This window comes from Vulpes vulpes, chromosome 6, assembly GCF_048418805.1.
Source record: "Vulpes vulpes isolate BD-2025 chromosome 6, VulVul3, whole genome shotgun sequence".
Classification (NCBI taxonomy): Eukaryota; Metazoa; Chordata; class Mammalia; order Carnivora; family Canidae; genus Vulpes; species Vulpes vulpes.
Window position 1 is genome coordinate 45,846,233 of NC_132785.1, and position 23,551 is coordinate 45,869,783.

A 23,551-nucleotide genomic window follows, 5' to 3' on the forward strand; every position below is an offset into this window, starting at 1 on the left:
CTGGAAAGGGGGCAGCCCAGAGAAACATGCGCTCTTGAGAGCTCTGGCCAGCTCCAGCCCAGACACAGGGCCCTGGGGCTCTGTTCCCCTGGAAGGTGAAAGGCAATAAAGCCTTCTGAAGAAAACACTTATCAGATTTCACCTGGTCAAATTAGCTATTATTTGCTAAGCATCTATAAAATGTTCTATATTATTCTGGGTTCTGACCCAAATTTACTTCCTCCAAACCAGAGGCACTTATTCCTTGAGGTTGCAGAGTCTTCTTTGGGTCAAGGATCACTCTTAGCATTTACAACATTTACTGCGCACCAACAATATCCTCACTCAGCATAAAACTTAATTTTCAGCACCACCCTTCCATACCACAGCCTTTTAATTCATTAGAAGAAAAACAGTAATCCCCCTGAGGTCCACTTAAGTATCTGCCCATTCTGACAATGAATACAACCACTGAGCTACACCATGTATCCTACATATGTTTTATCCTCAGACCCTATGCCTCTTTCCCCCAAAAGGGCTGCCTGCCTCAGTACCCATCCCCACACACTGAAATAAAACACACCACATAAGAAAGCTGTTACCTCAATTAGCGTAAAAATTCCCAAAACTAAATAGGATTTCCAGTAACACTTTATGATTGCTTTCGTTAAAGAAGGTTTCCGTGTGTCCGACTTCTCGGCTTTCTGAACTTCTTTATCCCAGTACCTGCAAGGAGAAAAACAAGGCACGGTGAGAAACAGACACCCGACCACAGGGCCAAACAGTGTAGGCAGCAGAGCCAGAGCTCGGGGTTGATTCCAGGGCACTCCATGGCTGCTCCATCAGCTCTGGCTAATTGTTTAAATGGCCCCTGAAAGATGTGTGATGCAGGATCTGAAGCACCAGAAAAACATGTCTTGAGGGGAAAAGTTCCAGTCTCAGGAAAGCAGTCGCTGCCAAGCTTTGGTGGATTTACTAGTGCCAAGAGCAGGCCAGGAAGGCAGACACAAGTACAGACAACCTCCTCCAGGGATCCCACCTCTGGGGACGGATCTTGGCATCCAGGGCCTTTGCCACTGGCAACCTCCACTCCACAAAAGCACAGGAAACACAGGGGTTTTTTTTTCCTCAGTCAGCAAAGTAGGCTAAGTTCGGGGACAGCCTGAGAGTAGGTGGGTAACAAACGGAGGTTCCAAGAGGGCCTGGGGGAGGCAAAACCCATCCAATCATCAGACACACACTTCAAAATTCTCATTTCTCCTTACCCTTTTCATTCCTGCCTGTGGCTTACCCTTGCAACTCTTCTCCCAGGTGCTTGGAGCGGTCTTCTGGAAGCACGGAATACATATCATCTTCTTCTAATCTCCGTTTGTGACCAATTTTAAACAAGGGGTTCAACCACCTGTTAAAAATTAAGAGAAAAGCGAAAAGTAAAATATCCAAATTATACATCTGTCTAATTAGAATCCTACATTCCAGGGGTTTGTAGGGGGTTTGTTTTTAAAAAAACAAAGTGTAAAAAAAATAAAAAACCCACACAAAGTCTAAAAGACAAAATACCATATGATTTCACTTATATGTGGAATCTAAAAACACAACGAACAAACAAAAAGCGGAAACAGACCCATAAATACAAAGAACTGATGTTGCCAGAGGGAAGGGTCAGGGGATGTATGAAAAGGGAGGTTGGCAGTCCAGGCTTCCAGTTATGGGATGAAAGCCACAGCATCCAGAACAGAGTCAGTGGTTTTATAACAGTGGTGTGTGGTGACACAGAAAGCAGCCACATGCCACAGCAAAACCCACAGAGTTCTCGAAATACAATGTTGTATATCTGAAACTAACATGACATCGTATGACAATTATAGTTCAATTTTTTGGAAGTGTCCATTTTAAATGTAAAGATATATAGGTAGGACATACACACACAGTTCTATCCACTGAGATGCCCCAGGAAGCAGGGACATACAGCAGCAAAAAGCATCCCTGTGCTCAGATTTGGGAGGTTTTCAGGTTTTGTTTTGTCTTTTTACGATACACAGTTACAAAAATTGTTTTTCTTATGACGAGAACTTTTAAAAGCTACCCTCTTAGCAACTTTTAATTATGGAATACAGCATTACTGACTATAGTCACCATGTAGTCCAAGGCATCACTGGGACTTCCTGTCCCCTTCACCCAGATCTGGGAGTTTCAATAACTTTCTTCCCTAAAAGGAACCAGGTCTCCTAGAAGAAATGTCTGATTTGAGGTTGGGTCAGTTTAAGGATGCACCTGACAATTACCTTTACTGTAATTTAAATGCCTGACATAGGGCAGCCCCAGTGGCGCAGCAGTTTAGCGCTGCCTGCAGCCCAGGGCATGGTCCTGAAGACCCTGGATCGAGTCCCACATCAGGCTCCCTGCATGGAGCCTGCTTCTCCCTCTGCCTGTGTCTCTGCCTGTCTCTCTCTCTCTCTCTCTCTCTCTCTCTCTCTCTGTCTCTGTCTCTATGAATAAATAAATAATCTTTTAAAAAAAATAAATAAGAATTTGCCTTATAAAAAATAAAATTAAATAAATAAAATAAAATAAAATAAAAGCCTGACATAATGCTTTTCATTGCTGAGGCATCCACTTCAAGGACCTCCATCTCAAACAAAGAAACCACCAGCCACTGGACAAAGCGCCAGGCCACCCACCGATGGTTAGCAGTCTTTCTTCTCTTCTTCTTTTAAGACCCGGTTGACCTAGATAACTGGCTATTTGACCACTTGCTTTTTCATTCCTGTGCTTTAGTTCCTTCTTATGCTTTAAATTCACCAATAAAAGGAGAACTTGTGAAACCCCAGGCACCCCCACCCTCGACTCTATGAAGACAGAACCCCAGATCCAGGTGTGTCCATGCACAGGTGTGCTCCCAGCCCCACTCCTCCCAGCTTTGACCTGGCCATGTGGCCCCCAGGCATGCCAGGCATGAGCTAGAACACATGAGTAATCAATCTTGTCTTTTCTAAAGTTCCCTAAAGGCTGTTGCTGAGATAAGTCCTGCAACCACATGAATCGCTAGGCCTGATCTGGCCACGGCACTGGCTGCAAAAAGCGAAATGCCTATGGGGCTGCACAAGTAGATGGGCTCAGGCGAGCAGTGCCCAAGGCATTCCTAGCAACAGCAGCTCTTCCGTAGGCTGACACAAACACAGAAGAGGCAGAGAAAAGTACAAGATGGGCCTGGAACATCTCACACCATAAAATAAGGAAGCGCTCAAGGAATCACAAGCATGTGTCCAAAGGATAGAGCAGACAGCTCAATGGGCTATCTCAGAAGTTTCTGGGAAACTTCTACCATCAAATAAATAAATGGCAATGAGTCACACTGTCCATTAAACGATCCTGCCACATAAATGAGAAAGAAGGAAAACTCTAGAATGCAAACAAATAATGCACTTAACCAATGAAGTTAAAACTCATGGGTGCAAGTTTGACATGGAGTATTTATATAATTTCAAATGATCTCTACAAATTACTAATAATGAAAAAAACTGGACAGAGTATCAAAAAAGCACTATACAAATCCACTATATGCTATGTAAATGACAATAATTAACATGCAGAGCCAGCCTAACATTGAACACCATTTCACTGATTTTGCCAGAGAAGAAATTTTTTTTTAAACTGATGTTATTCTCTTTTTAAGTTTTTTTTTTTTTTTAAAGATTTTATTTATTCATGAGAGACACAGAGAGAGAGACAGGCAGGCAGAGAGGCAGAGACACAGGCAGAGGGAGAAGCAGGCTCCGTGCAGGGAGCCCAATGCAGGACTAGATCCCAGGAGCCCGGGATCATGATCTGAGCTGAAGGCAGACGCTCAACCACTGAGCCACCCAGGCATCCCACAGAGAGGAAATTTCTGATGTCAGAGGATAACCTGTGAAAATAGAGATCCTATTTCTCTTACTCACACTTTATCCCTAGCACTAACACCGGGTACAGAAGAGGCTCTAGGTTTTTGTTGAATCATAAAGGAAGCAAAAAGAGGGACGCCTGGGTGGCTCAGCAGTTAAGCAGTTAAGCAAATAGACTTTGCTTCAGCCCAGGGCGTGATCCTAGAGACCCAAAATCGAGGCCCGCATTGGGCTCCCTACATGGAGCCTGCTTCTCCCTCTGGGCCTGTGTCTCTGCCTCTCTCTCTCTCTATGTCTCTCATGAATAAATAAATAAAATCTTTAAAAAAAAAAAAGAAGAAGAAGAAGAAGAAGCAGCAGCAGCAAAAAGAGAAACTGGGCTTAATATTTTTTTGCTCATCCTGGTAGCTCAGTACCTCTCTAAAAACCCCAACCCAGGAGCTGGAAAACTGGGATTCTAGTCCCAACAAAGGTACTGGGGACCCCGGAGTCCCGGACCACTCTTCACTCCATTCTCCAGGTCAGCTTCCCCAGGACTGCTTGCAGATCACCCAGTAACTCTGTCTCAATTTCCTTCCCAGACAAAAGTATCAATCTGTGAGCTTTACCATCAAACAGGTTGGTAATAATATATGAGGACACTTAATGCATGGTTATTCCCTACAGAAAATTCTGAGGCAATTAGCAGTGGAACATACCCAGATGATGACACCTTGACCTGAAAGGCCCTCTTTAAAATTGTTTGCAAAGGAAAAGATGCTCATCTTTACAGAAAAGGAAATCAAAACCACAGTGAGATAAAATCTCACATGTATTAGCATGGTGACAATCAAAAATAAATAAATAACAAGTGTGGCGAGAAATTGGCAGCCCTTGCACACAGCCAGTAGGGATGCAAAATAGTGTAGTCATGAAGGACAAATATTATGAACTCCCTGTACTGACCTCCGGCAAATGGGGAGAACACTTCCCAAGGCTGCTGAGGGCATCAGCTGAGGGTGCTCTGAATATTTCAAAAGACCCACCAGACAAATACCAGCCTTGACGATGACATAACTCTTAATCACATGTGGGCCCCCTTAAAAAAAAGCTCTAATAACTTAGATGAAATTACTCAATTAAGCAAACTTCTTTCACCCCCAGTTCTTGATTTATTAAAGACATTTGCAATCCCCTTCAGTGCCCAAATCCCAAAAAGCCAGGTTGAGCCCCATGGACACCAACAGGGGCCAAAGGTTTTCAGGGCAACGACGACTCACATCAACACTTGAGATCTCCATGACCAAACACAGAGCCTAGTACCTTATGGTTCCTGGGTACAGATGTCACATGTAAGAATCTATCATGCGCAAGGTTGGTACACCTACCCTGCAGGCGAGCTATCCTCAAAATGGATCACTGCCCCAGCTCCCTGTGTTCCCTCTACCAGCCTCCTCAGTCCTCGCACCACCTTCTCTTCACCACCTTCTCTCCGTACTATGGACCTGCAGAGGCTTCTGACCTGACTTTGGGGCTTTCAGAGCTCATGGCTGGCCTTCCTGTCTTCCTCCTCTCCTACCGGCTACTCTAACACCTCTTCATCATCATGGCCCTTATCCCCACACATCTTCCCACACCACCAGCACTAAGAAGACCATACATCCTTCACTCTTGGATTAGGAGGACACTTTAACCCCATAAACAAAGATCTTCCTTCCAAGCTGCCACCAACAGTCTGGCCCCTGTCCCCAGTCCTCCATGAAACTCCCTGAAACTCCCTGCAATGACTGGTAAACTCCCCTTGGCTCCTTGCTCTTAGCAGAGTCTGGCTGGACCTGGGAACACAACTTTCCTGCAGTCTCTGGGCAGCCTTTCAGTTTTCCAATTCTGTTTTCTAGCCTCCTAGCTGTGAACACACCTGACACTTCCAAAAGCCAGAGCATCCGCTACCACTGCTGCATCTAGAACATTCTCTGTCCCTATCATTCTTCAAACTTTAGCGGATCAGGCTCCTCACCCCCACCCCAACTCCCTGCATCACTGTGACTTCTACACTCAAAGCAAAGGGTACCCCAAATCTCAGCCACTCACATCCTTTTTCACATCTCTTCTGGCACCTGTCTCTCAATCTTCTGATCAAGGATAGATTTTGGGAGCTCCCCAACACTCACTGGTGGCTGTCATCTTCCACCTGCCCTCTTACTTACTCTGCAAGCCACTGACCGGAGTGCAGCCCTGCACTTTCCCTAGGGGACAGCTGTCCATCCCCTGCCTCCCATTACCATGCCCATACCGATAGCCAAGCCTTTCCCACCAAACTCCAGATTCCTACAAGTTACGTGACTACTTGTCATCTCCTCTCAGATGCCAAGAGGCAGCTCCCTTTTAAGATCCACATTGGAATTCCTGATTTCCCTGCTAAAACTGATCTTTTCCATCTCTATAAATGTCAACCTCAGGGCAGCCCTCTGGGGGCCCTCTCCCTCCTTCAAAAGCTTTGTACTATTGCTCAATAGACTTTGCTTAACTTTACTTTAAAAAAAAGTCAAGGTCGAAGAGCCCACAGCTCAAACTAGAAACCCAGTAATCACTCGATGCTTCCCCCTTCTCCTCAGCCAACCCATCCACTAGTCCCACTGCTGTTACCTCATGATCCTATCTACCTGTTGGCACCTCTACTTCCCCCCATTAGATCTAAGAGCTACAACAGCCTGCTAACTGACCTGCCTGCTTGCACCCAGGGCTTCCTGGTCTTCCTACCAAAAAAAGCCAGAATGGTTTCTGAAAAACACAAGGCCATGTTGTTCTCCTGCAGCAGAATTACACCTGACCTCCTAATGGGTTATCAGGCATGACTGGGTCTCTCCCAGCTCACCAGCCCAAGCTCCAGCCCTGTCCGCATCTCAGCCATGCTGGCCTGCCGTAATTTCAAGTTCCCTTTGTGGGAACAGATGTTCTTCCCCATTGTCTCCACACTACACTTTCTCTCCGCCAGTTCCCCGCCAGTTCCCAGTCACCTCCACGACAAGGCCTATCCTATCTGCCCTTAAGAGGCCAAACACACATGGATTCTCTAACGTATTTTCCTCTTCTGTCTTGACCCATTTGCTACAAACTATTTGTTGCAAGAAAAAAAATCCATTTATTTTGTGTCTCTCTTTGCTAGAACAAGAGCTCCATGAAGGCAAGATGAGGTCTTTCTCTCATGTTCCTCATGCATGGCACAGGATGGGTCACTGAAAATTCTGAATAAGTGGATAAATGGCTCTCCCCTGGTTGGAAAGAGGGGACAGAGAAGAGTCGTACAACTCTCTCCGAGCTCTTGTATGAAAGGGAATGTGCAGGTCAGTTGAAGGTTAGTAAATCATTCAACAAATGCCCTGGCTCCAAATCAAATAAGTCATTTATTGTTGAAAAGATATATTTTTAAAACCTTCTAGCTGTGGCTAATTATTAGTCATTTGATTAGTTTTCCTTGGAGATTCAGCCAACCTGTCACTGGAAGATCCTATGGCCCAGTCTGGGGAGTCCATCAGGGCCAAGTTGGGAGGAACAAGGAGTGGAGAGCGGTAGGGTGCTCAGGTTCAAGGAGACCCCAAGAGCAGGGCCTGGAGTGAGGGACAAATGAGAGAGACACGGATCTCATGGTAAGACCCACACTACCGTTTTTGAAGCCCCTTCCCCTAAAACCAGGAGTTCTTTTTTATTTTTAAAGATTTTATTTGTTCATGAGAGACACAGAGCAGAGGCAGAGACATAGTCAGAGGAAGAAGCAGGTTCCTCACAGGGAACCCGATGCAATGCTGGAACCCCAGACCCTGGGATCATGCCCAGAGCCGAAGGCGGACATTCAACCGCTGAGCCACCCAGGCATCCCAAAGCAGGAGTTCTTAAGCTCAGCACCACTGACACTTTGGGCTGGATGCTTCCTAGTCATACAAGCTGTCCTATGTGTTCTGGAATGGCTAGCAGCATCCCTGGATTCTATCCTCAAGATGCCAGTAACATCTCCTCACCCCACATTGTGACAACCAAAAATGTTACCAGACACTGCCTGGCTGGCAAAATTCCGAGTGAGAACCGCTGTCCTGAGCTTTTTGTCTTTGCAGAAACCATAAAATTTGACTTCAAATGTTGGTGCTGGCCCCAGAGAGTAGCCACAGGACATTGGCAGCAGTCCCTTAGCCACAGAATCAAGGATATTGGTACAAACCCATTCTTATTTTTTTTAATATAAATCTATTTCTATTATTTCATTGCTCCGATTGCCCTCCAGGAGCACACCGTCCAGGTCCAGTGAGTGAGGGATTTATGTTGAAGAATTACAGTATGACATGACAAGTGTGATCATGAGCTATGTAGAGGATGAACTTCTTGGCTTGTTTCAGGTCTCCATAGAGATTAGAGATCAATATCCCCATTCACCCATAACCAATCTCCAGTACAGCAGAGATTCTCTGAATGGGATCCCCAGACCAGCAGCATTAGCATCCTTGTTAGAAATGCAGACCTTCAGGCCTCATCCAGGACCCAGGAGTCAGAAACTCTATAGAGCTGGGCCCAGCATTCTGTACCTTACCAGATCTTCCAGGTGATGCAGTTACAGGCTCAAGTTTGAGAATGTGCCGTGCGCAGTGTGCTCCCGCTATGACAATCAAGAGACTCTCCTCTGGTACTTATACCAATAGTCCCAATCCTGGCTAAATACCAAAATCCCAATCTTGGCCTTGAGAGTTTTTTTTTTTTTTTTTTTTTTTGAATGTTTATATTGTTCTTTTGCTTGAAGATGTTGGCAAACACATGAAACAATTTCATTTTGAGGTTGGGTAAACAATAATGGAAAATTGGTTCAAATATATTTTCATTATAAAACATTTGTAACAAATGATTAGAATAATTAAGAGATCTAGCTAAAATAACAAAAATAAAGGTGATAAAAATTCTGTAGAGTTTTGTTAAGGTTCAAATTGTATCTCTTTCAGGGCAACTGATGTCTCTTAAAGTTTAACAATTTTGTTCTGTTTTTAAAGATTATATTTATTTATTCATGAAAGACACATAGAAAGAGGCAGAGACATAGGTGGAGGGAGAAGCAGACTCCTGTGGGGAGCCTGATAGGGAATGGATCCTGGGACCCCAGGATCACAACCTGAGCCAAAGGCAGACAGTCAACCACTGAGCACCCAGGTACCCCAAGTTTAACAATTTTGTATTGAAAATGCTTGTTGTAAAAGGAATGACCTTGAGAGTTTTAAAACCAAGACCAACAGATATCAAAACCCCATCCAATGACTGAATCAGAGTAAGCCAAGATAGAACCCAATTGGTTGGCCTTTTCAAAAGGCCCCCCAAGCCCTGCCCATTTTGGTCATTGACCAGGTCTAGCAACCATTTGTATAATGAAGAGTGGAAAGCTTGTGCACGTGGAGGGATCTCAAAGGAGGTTAGGGAGAGCTACTAGGAAAAAAACCTTTTGAATAAAATTCATAAGAATCATTTAGAGTCCAAGAGACAAGGTGAGAAAGAGGAATTTTTCAGAACAACAAATCCAGACACATAAAGACATGCTGCTTAGAACAGCAGGTTATAAACTGCAGGAAGTTTGGTATTTTAACAGGGTAACCAAAGGTCTTTCTTACATTCCTTTTTTTTTTTTTTTAAGATTTTATTTATTTATTCATGAGAGACACAGAGAGAGAGGCAGAGACACAGGCAGAGGAAGAAGCAGGCTCCATGCAGGGAACCTGACGTGGGACTCAATCCCGGGTCTCCAGGATCATGCCCTGGGCTGAAGGCAGGCGCTAAACCGCTGAGCCACCAGAGCTGCATTTCAAATGAACCTTATCCTTTATCCCCTAAGAGGCAAATAGTTAAGTTTTCATGCCACTTTGTAGATGATGGGACTTAGCTTCCTGACTGGTAAGGAAACCAGTCAAGAATTGAATTTGAAAGAAACAATTAGAAAGTACAATAAGGGGAAACCTGGGTGGCTCAGCAGTTGAGCACCTGCCTTCGGCACAGGGAGTGATGCTGGAGCCCGATCGAGTCCCACATCTCAACTGGTGGTACTATGCTTCCTTGGCTAATATGATATGTCCCACGTCAGGCTTCCAGCATGGAGCCTGCTTCTCCCTCTGCCCATATCTCTGCCTCTCTCTCGCTGTGTCTCTTATGAATAAATAAACAAAATATTAAAAAAAAAAAGTACAATAAGCCACATTCCTTCATGCAAGTAAACTTAATCCGATTTGCTCTCTGAGCCTTCTTCTCTAGTTAAAACAAATCTCACCTTCCTTTGCTTGGTCCTAACTCTGGGACTGCCACTCCAGCACAAAGATAAGCCACATGATCAGAAATCATAGTTTTTTGTATTTTCGGTTTTTCTAAGATTTTACTTATTTATTTGAGCAACAGCAAGCGAGCACACATAGGGTGAGGAAGTAGCTGAGGCGGAGGGAGAAGCAGGCTCAATTCCAGGACCCTGAGATCATGACCTGAGCTGAGGGCAGACACTCAGCTGACTGAGCTACCCAAATGCCCCAGAAATCAGTTTAAAATTCAACATCCTGGGACGCCTGGGTGGCTCAGCGGTTGAGTGTCTGCCTTCGGCTCAGGATGTGATCCTAGAGACCCGGGATTGAGTCCCACATATGGCTCCCTGAGTGGAGCCTGCTTCTCCCTCTACCTGTATCTCTGCCTTTCTCATTCTCTCTCTCTCATGGATGGCTAAATAAAATCTTAATTAATTAATTAATAATTCAGCATCCTATTACTAATTTACTCTATCAAAACACACAAAAAAAGCATTGCAAATCAAACTATCCTTTTAAAAAAAACTTAAATATCCATATTTAATATAAACTGAAGCATCTATCAGATTTATTCTTAAATTCTTTAAAATTCTTTAAAATTAAAATTTAAATTATATTTAAATTAATATATACTATTAAATTCTATGATTTACTAAATATCTTTAAAAAACTACATCCATGAGCAACTTTGCTTACCACCAAAACACACTAAATTCAAGATACTAAAAGTGTATCTTATTTTATCATCGTCACATACTAGTAACAGCTATGAAAAGTGGGGGGCGGGGGAACATAGAGAAAAGTTCTAAAATTTCTATACAGATAGTTTTACAAAGTCAGAAAGTCCAACTCAAAGGTACTAATGGCAAGTGAGAAGATGTGTAATGGACCAAAATCAACTGCATTACTGTATTCTAATGACCCTGTGGAGGAGGGTGGCTTCTGATGATACATTACTTAATATACTAACTTCAAACAGTAAGTGGTCAAAAGGTTTTTAGAAATTAGTAATTAATTTTAATCTGGTAGACACCATCTTAGCCAAGTGATAAAAGTTAGCAGCACCAGTAATGAGACAAGTGGGCATCATGTGCAAAGGATTGCACTAAGCAAGCATTCACGTCTTGATATTCCTACCATGAAGAAACATCAGGCAAACTCGAACATTCTATACAGTAATCATCTACATATTCTTTAAAAATGTCAGTGATAGGGATGCCTGGGTGGCTCAACTGGTTAAGTGACTACCTTCAGCTCAGGTCATGATCCCGGGGTCCTGGGATCCAGCCTCGTGTCTGCTCCCTGCTCAGCGAGGGAACCTGGGTCTCTCTCTGCCTGTGTTCTCTGTGTCAAATAAATAATAAAATCTTTAAAAATATATATCAAGACATGAGAGATTACAGAGCTGTTCTATATAAAAACATGCTGAGGAGATATGAAAACTAAATACAATGCATTTTCCTGAGCCTAAAATGGGTAATATAAGCAAACTGGTTATGCTGAGAATTAGATGGTAATAATGTATCAACATTAATTTCTGAATTTTGATTCAATACCCTGGTAATGCAAGAAAATGTTATTTTTAGGAAATACATGCTGAAATGTTCAGAGGGTAATGGAGCATCATGTCTTCCATCTGCTTTCAAACAGTTCAGATAAAAAGGATAATAGGATAATAATAGGACAGAATGACAAATATGGTTAAAATCTCATGTTAGGGAATATGTATGAAGAATATGTGAGTTCTGTGTACCATTCTTGAGAGTTTTCTGTCAAAAAATAATTTCAAAGTTAAAAGTTAAAAGAAAGTACCAGGGGGCGCCTGGGTGGCTGAGTCAGTTAAGCATCACTCTTGATTTTGGCTCAGGTCATGATCTCAGGGTCCTGGGATCTAGCCCCACATCAGGCTCCAGAGACCAGCCCAGAGTCTGCTTGTCCTTCTCCCTCTGCTCCTACATGCGCGCACACACACAAACACACATGCGCACACACACACACACACACTCTAATAAATAAAATCTTCTTTTTAAAAAAAGAAAAAAAAAGAGTACCAGATTTTAAAAACATTTCAAAGACAATCAAAGCTCTATGCCCACAGCTAACTTCATACTCATCAGTGAAAAGATGAAAGCTTTAACTCTAAGATCAGGACCAAGACAAGGATGCCCACTCTCATGACTCATATTCACAGTATTGGAAGTCCTAGCCAGAGCAGTTAATCCAGAAAAAAGAAAAGGCATCCAAATTGGAAAGGAAGAAGTAAAACTTTCACTATTTGCAGATGACATAACACTGTATGTAGAAAACCCTGAAGACTCCACCAAAACTCTGTTAGGATAAATGAATTTAGTAAAGCTTCAGGAAACAAAAATCAATATACACAAAACTGCTGTTTCTATACATGAACAACAAGCTAGCAGAAAGAAATTTAATAAACAATCCCATTTACAATTGCATCAAGAAGAATAAAATACCTAGGAATAAACTTAAAAAGGTGAAAAGACCTGCACTCTGAAAACTGTAAGACACTGATGAGTGAAGACATGAATAAATGGAAGAATGAATTAAAAGAATCCTGTTAATATAGCCATACTACCCAAAGCAATCTATAGATTTAATGCAATCCCCATCAAAATTCTAATGGTGTTTTTCACAGAAATGCCACAAAGAACTAAAAAATCTGGGCAGAACCACAGAAGCCTAACAGCCAAAGCCATCTTAAGAAAGAACAAAAGTGGTGACATCACTCTCAAATTTCAAAATGTATTACAAAGCTATAGTAATTCAAACTGTATGGTACTGGCATAAAAACAGACACATAGATCAAATCAAGAGAACAGAGAACCCAGAAATAAACCCACAGACATATAGTCAATTAATTTATGACAAAGGAGACAAGAACAGACAATCGGGAGAAGATCTCTACAACAAATGGCATTGGGAAAACTAGACAGCTGCAGGAAGAAGCAAAGTATAAGAACCATCTTATACCATATACAAAAAATAATTCAAAATGGATTAAAGATTTGACTATAAGACCTGAAACTATAAAACTCCTAGAAGGGGGGGATCTAGGTGGCTCAGTAAGCTAGGCACCTGCCTTGACTCAGGTAATGATCTCAGAGTCCTGAGATCGACCTCCTGTGTTGGGTTCTCTGCTCGGCAGGGAGTCTGCTTCTCCCTCTCCCTCTGACCCTCCTCCTCATGAATCATGATCGTGTGTTCTCTGTCTCAAATAAATAAATTAAATCTTTAAAATATATAAAAAATAAAACTAGAAGAAAACAAAGGTGGTAAGATTCTTGATGTTGGTCTTGGCCATATTTTGGACTTGACACCATAGCAAAGGCAACAAAAGCAAAAATAAACAAGTGGAACCATATAAACCCCTTCCTTGTTCCCTTTAGTTTAGCTTCTTTTGCAACAACATGCATGGATAGACCTAGAAGATACTATGCTAAAATAAGACAGAGAAAAATAAATACCATAGGATTTCACTTATATGTGGAATCTATAACACAGATAACACAAAACAGACTCACACCTACAGAAAACAACCTAGTTGCTGCCAGACTGGCGGGGATGAGGGGATGGGCAAAACGGGGGAAGGGGATAAAAAAGGTATAAACTTCCAGTTATAAAATAAGATGCAGGGACATAATATACAGCATAGGAGATATAGTTAAAGATATGTAACAACTGTAACAGATGGTAACTAGATTTCTCTTGGTCACTTGGATAAATCTTAGTCACTTGGATTACCTTCTTAAGTGCATAAATACTGACTCACCATGCTGTACACCTGAAACTAGTATTATTGTATGTCAACTACATTTCAATAAAGAAAACACTTCTGCACAGCAAGGGAAGTCAAAAATTGAAAAGGCAACCTACAGAATGAGAGAAAGTATTTGTCAATCATCTACCTGATAAGGGATTAACATCCAAAATATATTAAGAACTCCTACAACTCAACAGGAAAAAAAAATCTGATTCAAGAATAAGCAGTGAAAAAAAAAAAAAAGAATGAGCAGTGAATCTGAACAGACATTTTTCTACTAAAGACTTACAGATAGCCAGTAAGTACATGAAAATATGCTGAACATTATTAATCAGGGAAACGCAAATCAAAACCACAATGAGGTATCACCTCCCGACTGTTAACATGGCTGTTATCAAAAAGACGAGAAATTACAAGCATTAGAGAGTATGTGGAAAAAAGAGGAATCCTCATATATAATCGGTAGGGAGGTAAACTGGTACAGCCACTATAGAAAAAGAGGATCGGGATCCCTGGGTGGCGCAGCGGTTTGGCGCCTGCCTTTGGCCCAGGGCGTGATCTTGAAGACCCGGGATCGAATCCCACATCAGGCTCCCGGTGCATGGAGCCTGCTTCTCCCTCCGCCTGTGTCTCTGCCTCTCTCTCTCTCTCTGTGACTATCATAAATAAATAAAAAATTTAAAAAAGAAAAAGAGGATCATCAAGAAATTAAAAATAGAATTACCATATAGTCCTGCAATCCTACTTCTGGTATGTATCCAAAGGAAATGGAATCATTATCTCAAAATAATATCTGTACTTCATGTTCACCACAATATTCATAATAGACAAGGTGTATGTGTATGTATATGTGTGTGCTCTGTATACACACACAGTATGAAATACTATTTGATCTTTAAGAAAGGAAATCCTATTATTTGTGACAACATGGATAAATGTGGAGGGTGTTATGCTACAAGAAATAAGTCAGAGAGAGACAGACAAATACCACATGGTATCACTGGTATGTGGAATCTAAAACAAAAAGTCAACGCCATCTAAATGAAAGCAAAGAGTGGTTGCCAGGGGTAGGAGGAATAAGGAGAGACCGATAAAATGGCACATACTTTCAGCTATGAAATGAGTAAACACTGGGCTCTAATTTGTAATATGGTGACTATAGTTGCTAACACTGTTCCATATTATTCAAATTCGCTAGGAGAGACCTCAATTGTTCTCACCAAAAAAGGGGGAAAGGGAACAGAAGATGATGATCGATGTGTTAATGAACTAGACGGTGGGGGAATCTTCTTACAACATATACCTATATCAAATCATCACACTGTCCTCTGTAAATACCTTACCATCTTGTCAATCATGCCTCAAAACTGAGCAAAAAAAAAAAGAGAGAGAGAGAGAGAGAAACTTTGGCTGGCAATTGTACTCCCCTTCCTGGACTAAGTCCTGGTTCCTCTAAATCCCTGGAATTTTACAAGTAACAAGAGTGTGGGCTCTGATGGTTTGTGCTAACAAGGGTGATTCATCGTGGTCCCCAGAGAGTCTATGCTAACAGATGACTCAGAATGGAGGTTCCAAAGACAAACCATGTGACTGATCAGAGGGTTGGGCATTTACATGACCTGACACCAGCCCAACCTCTGTGTGAGGAGGCTAGAGATTGAAATCAATTGCATCCTCAGTGATTCTATTGATGACGCCTACATAATAAAACCACAATGGAAACTCTGGACACCAAAGTTTGGGGGAGATTTCTTGGGTGAAGACCACATCCTTCACCTGTGAGGGTTAGATGAACTCCAGATAGTTGGGGCCATAACCCTGTGAAGGGGGAGCTCGCCCCAGTGCTCAAGACCAGGCACTCATATCAAGACACTATCTCCTTTGCTTGGCCTGGACGTCAGCTCACCACAGGCTCCCCTGCTCTGACCACCCCTTTTCTCCTATGGCCACCCCATCCTCACCAAATACAAAACTTAGTCCCAGACCTGGTACCCACCAGCCTGTCATTTTGAACACTTCTGCCAGCTCTGAATCAAAAGACCAGAAATGTCTTAAAAGTTCCCTCCCCTTCCATTGTGACCACATGCTCTAACTCTAGGACAGAATTCTCATTTAATCTGCAATGACGCCTGAGTGGCTTAGCGATTGAGCGTCTGTCTGCCTTCAGCTCAGGGTGTGATCCTGGAGTCCCCGGATCGAGTCCCACATCAGGCTCTCTGTGTGGAGCCTGCTTCTCTCTGTGTGTCTCTCATGCATAAATAAATAAAATCTTTAAAAAATAATAATCATCATCTGCAATGAAACCACCTGAGAAGCTCATCAACAATAAACCCAGGCGCTACTCATTGGGGTTCTATTTCTAAAGACTGAGAATCTGCCCTGAGAGAATTTGAGCTGTTTAAAATAAGCTCTCTTCATGGGTTTGGTCTGGAGTGGCATGAAGAATTAATTATGCTTCCACACAAGACAGTCATACAAAGGTAGGTGGTAAATGATTCCTTGATCATAGGGACTTACAGAACACATCCTGGAAAATCTGGTGCTAAAGCCTATGAATCCCAGAGAGAAAACCTGGCCTAAAATGTCAAGTCAGTTAAATAATTGAACTAGGACCCAAATCCCAGGTTTCTAGGTACCTGACCTGAGGAAACCTGGAAAGGATAGATCAAATATCCCTTCTTCCCCCTACTCATGTACTGCAAACCCTGTCTCTCTCAAATAAATAAAGTCTTAAAAAAAGAAAAACCAACTGAGGAATATACATACTTAAACCTAGAAAGCCAGAGTATCCTTTGCCGCAAAATTTAATTTTTGACAATTTACTCCATAGAATCAAGCTTTAAAGCTTATAAGAGAAGGCAGGCCAGCACTTTCTCTCCCCAGTGCCAAGGCAGAGAAGGTACTGGACATGTCTTTTTGAGAAGAATGATTATATGGTTCAGAAGTAAAGAATCCAAAAAATTCGATGATTAAAATCCTACTTTAAAATGTAGCCAAATTGGGATCCCTGGGTGGCGCAGCGGGTTGGTGCCTGCCTTTGGCCCAGGGCGCAATCCTGGAGACCCGGGATCGAGTCCCACATCGGGCTCCCGGTGCATGGAGCCTGCTTCTCCCTCTGCCTGTGTCTCTGCCTCTCTCTCTGTGTGACTATCATAAATAAATAAAAATTAAAAAAATAAATAAATAAAAAAAATAAAATGTAGCCAAATTGTAACTGCTCAAAAACAGATAAATAGGGATCCCTGGGTGGCGCAGCGGTTTAGCGCCTGTCTTTGGCCCAGGGCGCGATCCTGGTGACCCGGGATCGAATCCCACATCGGGCTCCCGGTGCATGGAGCCTGCTTCTCCCTCTGCCTGTGTCTCTGCCTCTCTCTCTCTCTGTGTGTCTATCATAAATAAATAAAAATTAAAAAAAAAATTTATAAAAAAAAACAGATAAATTACTAAAACACATTAACATGATGGAACATTTTAGAGATGTTTTAAGACATAGGACTGGTGTTACTTAAAGGTGTATTTATCTTAAATACTGCATTCTAAAAACAGACTGTGAAACTGTTAAAGTATGCACACTCATAAAATATAGGACAAAGCAGGGACACCTGGTTGGCTCAACCAGTAGAGCATGCAACTCTGATCATGAGATTGTGAGTTCGAGCCCCACATTGGTTGTAGAGATTATTTACAAATAAAATAAAAAGTAAAAGAAACATATACCTGTTAAGATTTAAAAGATATAGCCGAGGGAGTTTGAAAGCAACTTTTAGTTCTTTTTGAGGAAAGGGAAGAGCTTGTGATTAGGACAGGATATGGGGGAGAGTGAGAAAGGAAAGTTGGCAAAATCTCATTCTAGAACTTGGGTGGTGGTTACAAGGGGCTTATAACAATTCCCTAATGTTTGTCTTTATCTTGTGTAATATTCTGTGCCTGTTTTATGAAATAAAGATTAAAAACTGTGGCGTTGGGGCACCTGGGTGGCTCAGTGGTTGAGTCTGCCTTTGCCTCAGGTTGTGATTCTGGGGTCCTGGGATTGAGTCCCACATCAGGCTCCCCATAAGGAGCCTGCTTCTCCTTCTGCCTATATCTGTACCTATCTCTCATGAATAAATAAAATCTTTTTAAAAAAATCATATTGACCATTTCCTAGAAATTTTTGTGAAAAATCACATAACAAATGTATCCAGTGACCTAGTAACAAAAGTAGGTTTTGCTACCCTCTCTTAAGAGGAAAAAATATATATATAGATTCAATTGGTAGGACTGCCAAAACCAAATACCAAAGACAAGAGGACTTAAACAACAAAAATTTACTTTCACAGTTCTGGAGGCTAGAAGTCCAAGATCAAGGTGTTGGCAGCATTGGTTTCCTAAGGCCTCTATCCCTGGCTTGCAGATGGCACTTCCTGTGTCCTCACATGGCCTTTCCTCTGTGTGCGTGCCCCCTGGTCTATGGGAGTCCAAATTTTCTCTTCTTCTGGCCTATCAGACGAGATTAGGGCCCATCCTGAGGTCTTCATTTTAATCACTCCTTTAAAGGCTGTATCTCTAAATACAGTGGGTATTAGGCGCTGGGGTTCCTACATGAGTTTTGGGGACACACAATCAGCCCTAACACTATTGGTCACCCATCACACACTTTTTTCCAAAAAAAAAAAAAAAAAGGCACAAACATCCAGGACAGGAGTAACAGAGTTGGGGTAAGACTGGCCATGAGCTAAAAACAGGTACTCAAGGGTTCATGATACTGTTCCTCTAATGCTGTATATGCTGGTCACTCTCCATCATAAAAGATAAGGAGACAGGAAAGAAGGGAGGCAGAGAGACAAGAGGAAAATCCACATTTATTTAGGTCTTAGAGGTTGGTTATTTTCTCCATGAAAGTGAGCTATCCAACAATTAAATAGGTGTCATTCATGGTTAAGACAAACTTTTGTTCCAAGCAGACTTTTTAAATAATTAAATTAGGGGCACCTGGTGGCTGAGTCGGTTAAGCATCTGCATCTTGATTTCGGCTCAGGTCGTGATCTCAGCTAAGGTCATGAAGTGGAGTCCCTCATTGGGCTCCACCCTCAGTGGAGATTCTCTCTCCCTCTGCCCCTCCCCACCCTCATGTGCATGCACTTCTTCTAAAAAAAATTTTAATTGATAGTGATTTAAGTACTGGAAAAGGAACGGTGGAAGGAAAGATGGGCATCAATTGATCACTGAACCATACCCACAGCTTAGCTCACCTAGTCCACTCCTTGGCCCATTTGTGAGTCTGACCCTCCCCCCTCCTCCCCTTATCCAAACCCTATTTCCTAGACCCCCTTTACAGCTAGGTGAGACCATGTGGCACACAAGAGGAAGAGATGCAAGTCACTTACAGGGCTCAGGCCTTTGAACTATGTACACACCTCTTCCCACTCTCCCTCTTCCCATCCTCCAAACCTGGATGAGGTAGCAACCCAACTTTAACCAACAGGAGTCTGGCCTAGGTCCATGCATACACATCACCGGGGATCTGTTAAAATGCAAGTTCAGATTCACCAAGTCTGGGGTGGGGCCTAAGACTCTGAATTTCTCCGAAGCACCAGGTGATGGCCAGGCCACTAGTCTGCAGACCACACTTCCAGTAGCAAGGCTTGAGGCTGAGAGGTTCTCCTTTCAGCTGCCTCAGTAGTAGTGATCACAGGATGCGTAGCAGAAGACGCAGCAGAAAAGACCCAACCAGAAATAGCCAGCTGGCCTGCTGCTCTTGACCTGTAACACAGGTCAACCCAGATCTATGATTAACTCCAGTCCAGCTAGTAATGTATGCCGAGACAGCTGCAGACAGATGACATTAGTGTGTGCAATGTGATACAGGCTGGCTGGCTTCTATCAGCAACAGTATCTGCCACCCTGAGTCAGAGGACAGGGCTGTCAACAGTGGGATCTGTGAAGGCGGTCATTGTGACTGCACGGAAACTGCAGCTGCTGGCATGAGGTGGGAGAGGACAAGAAGGTCACACGGCCTCCACCAGCCACGCAGCTCTTGCGCAGACAGGAGCCCATGCAGGAGGCTGTTTACTCCTGGAGGCCCCAGCGATGATCAACAGAAGGTTTGTCCATAAAACCTCGGCAAATATTTGTATCACCTTAGCCCTCAGCATCCTAGCAGTCGAGTGTTTATAAAACCTGCACGCAAACATTACTGTGCTTGTCCAAAGTTTGCAGGAAGCAGAAAAAAACTTGGCAGTAACTCCCAAGGATACTCTGAGACACTCTGGTTTCCAGGGGGACTTTCTCCGGTTTAAGTTCAAGCTTAGTTAACTTTAGCTTCCTTCTCTATTTATATAGCAGACAGGGGCCTAAGAGAAGCAGAGCAGTCCCCTGGCTCAGCTGGCTGGCTCGCTCAGCTTCACATCAACCTGTAGGACAGGAACAGGACACCCTCTGCCCTAGATCTGTAGTCAGTAAAAGCCTGGAAAACATGCTGCACAGCCAAGAAGCTCCCACCCACCCAAGAACTCTAAGTAAGCTCTGCCCAATAAGAAAAACCCATTTGAATCTGAATTCCTGAGAAATCTAGAATACTGACTGTACTCCAAGAGCACAGGTTGGTCAACCTCAAGTACACAGCTGAGGCAACTTCCTTGGGGAAGTGCTCCTAGAGCCCAGCTGAAAATGTCGATAGCAGGGCACACCGGGTACTGGCAGTCAAGTACAGCACTTAGGAAGCTATCACTCTATGCACCCAAGATAAAACTTTCACAGACAGGAAAACAAAAACAGCCCTCCCCAGCCTAGCCTCTCTTGAAATTACCACAAATTTCATAAGCAAACATGAGCTCTAGAGTAATCCCCTCTACTCTGAGTGGTCAAGAAGACCCACAGGGTTATAAGTGCTTTTCTACCTTTTGCTGTTTCCTCCAAAGCACCTAGTGTAAAGTGTGTCCTGGGCAAACCTAACTGTCTTCTAGGGGCACCTGGGTGTCTCAGTCAGCTAAGCATCTGCCTTCGATTCAGGTCATGATCTCAGGGTCCTGAGATGGAGCCCCCAGTGGGGCTCCCTCTGCTTCTCCCTGTGCCCCTCCTCTCTACTGTGCTCTCTCTCAAAATCTTAGAAAAAAAAAAAAAAAAACCTCAACACCTTCTACTTAACACAGAAACAACTCAAATGTGTGACCTCATTTATTTTATATCTTCAAGGAAGACAAGGAAAACATATTTAGCCGAAAAAAAAACTCAGGAAGAAGCATCTACTTCAATCAGTTTTGTTTTGTTTTTAATCCTAACCAACTCAAAAGCAATTTATTTGAAACAAGTTCCCTTATTTGGAATCTCCCCCCAAAATTTCCAAGCCTCTTTCCCCCCTAAAGTCTCCAAATAGCATGTGGTGTTATAGTTTTTAGACATTTTCTTTTCCTGGTGATTCTTTCAGCTTTGATGATCTCTAGCCTCCCACCAGGTAAGAGCAAATTTCAGGGGCAGCGCCACACTGCCCAGCAGCACCATGGCTAGGGCCGCTGGACTCAGGTGTGAAATCCTGAATCATGTCTCCCATTATCACTTTCTTTGGTGTCTGCTCCCTTCTCTTGGGGTCACGAGTCTCCTATCGGACAAAGTCATGCATGCCTTCAATTCCCCAGAGATAATCACTGAAAATACAAAAAATTAAAACTAAACAACACGTCCACAGAGGTAGTATTTGGTGCATGTCCTTCTGTTCCACTGAGTAAGCTAAGGACCTAATAAGACTTTGGTTTAGCACCATGAACCCTCTTGCTCTCTAGACTGCCTCCTCTCTGGCTGACTCCAGGGTTTTTTCTTTTTTCTAAGATTTGAGAGAGAGCGCGCGCAGCACAGGAGGGGCAGAGGGGGAAGAAGAAAGGATTTCAGACTCCACACTGAGCATGAATCCATCCCGGGGCTCGATCTCAAAACCCTGAGATCATGACGTGAGCCAAGACAAGAGTCAGAAGCTGAACTGAGCCACCCAGATGCCTGTGGGTTTTCCTAACAAACCTGCTTCAGCTATTATTTCTGCCCAAACTCCCTTCTCTGTCTTGGCCATCAGATTTCTCTCTAGAACATCATCCAGCAAAGCAATGAATTAATATCTAAGTCCCTACTCGAACATTCTGATGGAATTTTCAGCCCCTTGTATGGTTGCCATAAAATCCAAAATTATTTTTTGGGAAACGGTATGAGGAGTGCGGGACAAGGGCAGGTGGTTGCACAGCTATGATTTTACTTCAAGTAGATTCAATAACAAAGTTAGTCGAGCCTCCTTTTTAATTCTTATAATGCCACCACCCTAAATTCTTAGGTGAAAAGGCAAAGGGTTAATAATAAGCACTGATTTGACTTCATATTTCTGGTAATTATCCACGAGTTAATAACAACAGCTGCTTAAAGTCCACAAATAAAACAATCAAGGTCCTCGCAGCCCAGAGGCAGAAGTGAAGGTGTGACCAAAAATATCCTCCATGCTCTGGCTGGCTCTGAACTTGAAGCCGCTCTTCCACAACAAACCAATCCTTCTTTGGGACCATGCCTTCCACTCTTTTCTAGGCACCTTTGCAAAGCTCTGATTCCAGACCTCCAATATGCCATTTTTGGCCACATCCTGACAAGCAAAAAGAATAGTGCCAAAAAAAATAGGAGACCAGCACACCATATTTTATACAAAATCCAGAGAACTGTGGTCCAAAACGATAACACCAAATTATATTTTTTTAAGTTTTTATTTATTTATTCATGAGAGACACAGAAAGAGAGAGAGGCAGAGACACAGGCATAGGGAGAAGTAGGCTCCATGGCGTGGGACTCCACCCCGGGTCCCCAGGATCAGGCCCGGGGCCGAAGGCGGCGCTAAACCGCTGAGCCACCCGGGCTGCCCGATAACACCAATTTAAAATGTAAGAACCCCTCTGCCTATTATTCAGAGTTAAGGGGGGGAAAGTTAATTATAAATCCTATGCTTTTCTACTTGGCAATACTATGTCCACGGTATTCCAGCTAAACCAGTTCATTCTTTGAAGCATTAGGTCAATTACAAACACACCATCCCTAGCTGCGTATTCAGAAAGAACAAAAACATCCTTTGAAAAGCCTCTGTACATGGTCTATTAAAGGGCTCATTCAGTAGGACGTGGAAGAGAGAAAGCTCTATCGGGAATTTCAGGACACGCTAAAATAGCTTTCTTCATCATCTTAGGATCTTCTCCCATTCACTTTGAAAAATGTTTCCTATAAACACAGAAAGTCAGTGGCGGGGGGCAAAGAGCAACTGAAAACAACACAAAGAGACTGCAGGGAATACCTTGTAGACATGCTTTGCAGATGGGCTATCACCCCTGGCTCCGGTCTGTCCTGTCTCTCCAGTCCTATACCAACTCCTCTAGCAAGCTCCTCATCCCTCCATGAAGGTCACCTGCACTTCATCATAAGGAAGGAAAGGTGGCAGACAGACCACTCCCCCTCACACACATCCTGCAGCTGTCAAGAACAGTGAGTACCCAACTGTGTAACCCAAGAGCAGGAGATGCCGCTCCTTCTCCTCCTCCCTCCAAAGAGGCCAGAGCCATACGGCATCTTCGTTCTTCATCCCTATGGAAGCAACCCTCATATTCTCTCCAAGTACACCATGT

At 43.1% G+C, this 23,551-nt stretch overlaps 1 protein-coding gene across 1 annotated transcript in view; it reads right to left on the reverse strand.

The window, feature by feature from the left end:
- The window catches only part of ABCC4 (ATP binding cassette subfamily C member 4 (PEL blood group)), a 246,631-nt gene that overhangs the window by 203,099 nt on the left and 19,981 nt on the right, over nucleotides 1-23,551 (reverse strand). The window contains exons 2-3 of the mRNA XM_072760858.1: nucleotides 1,271-1,381; nucleotides 582-705 (exon numbers count right to left, since the gene is read on the reverse strand). Of these exons, the coding sequence (XP_072616959.1) occupies nucleotides 582-705; nucleotides 1,271-1,381 (235 nt within the window). The remainder of the gene's footprint in view (nucleotides 1-581; nucleotides 706-1,270; nucleotides 1,382-23,551) is intronic.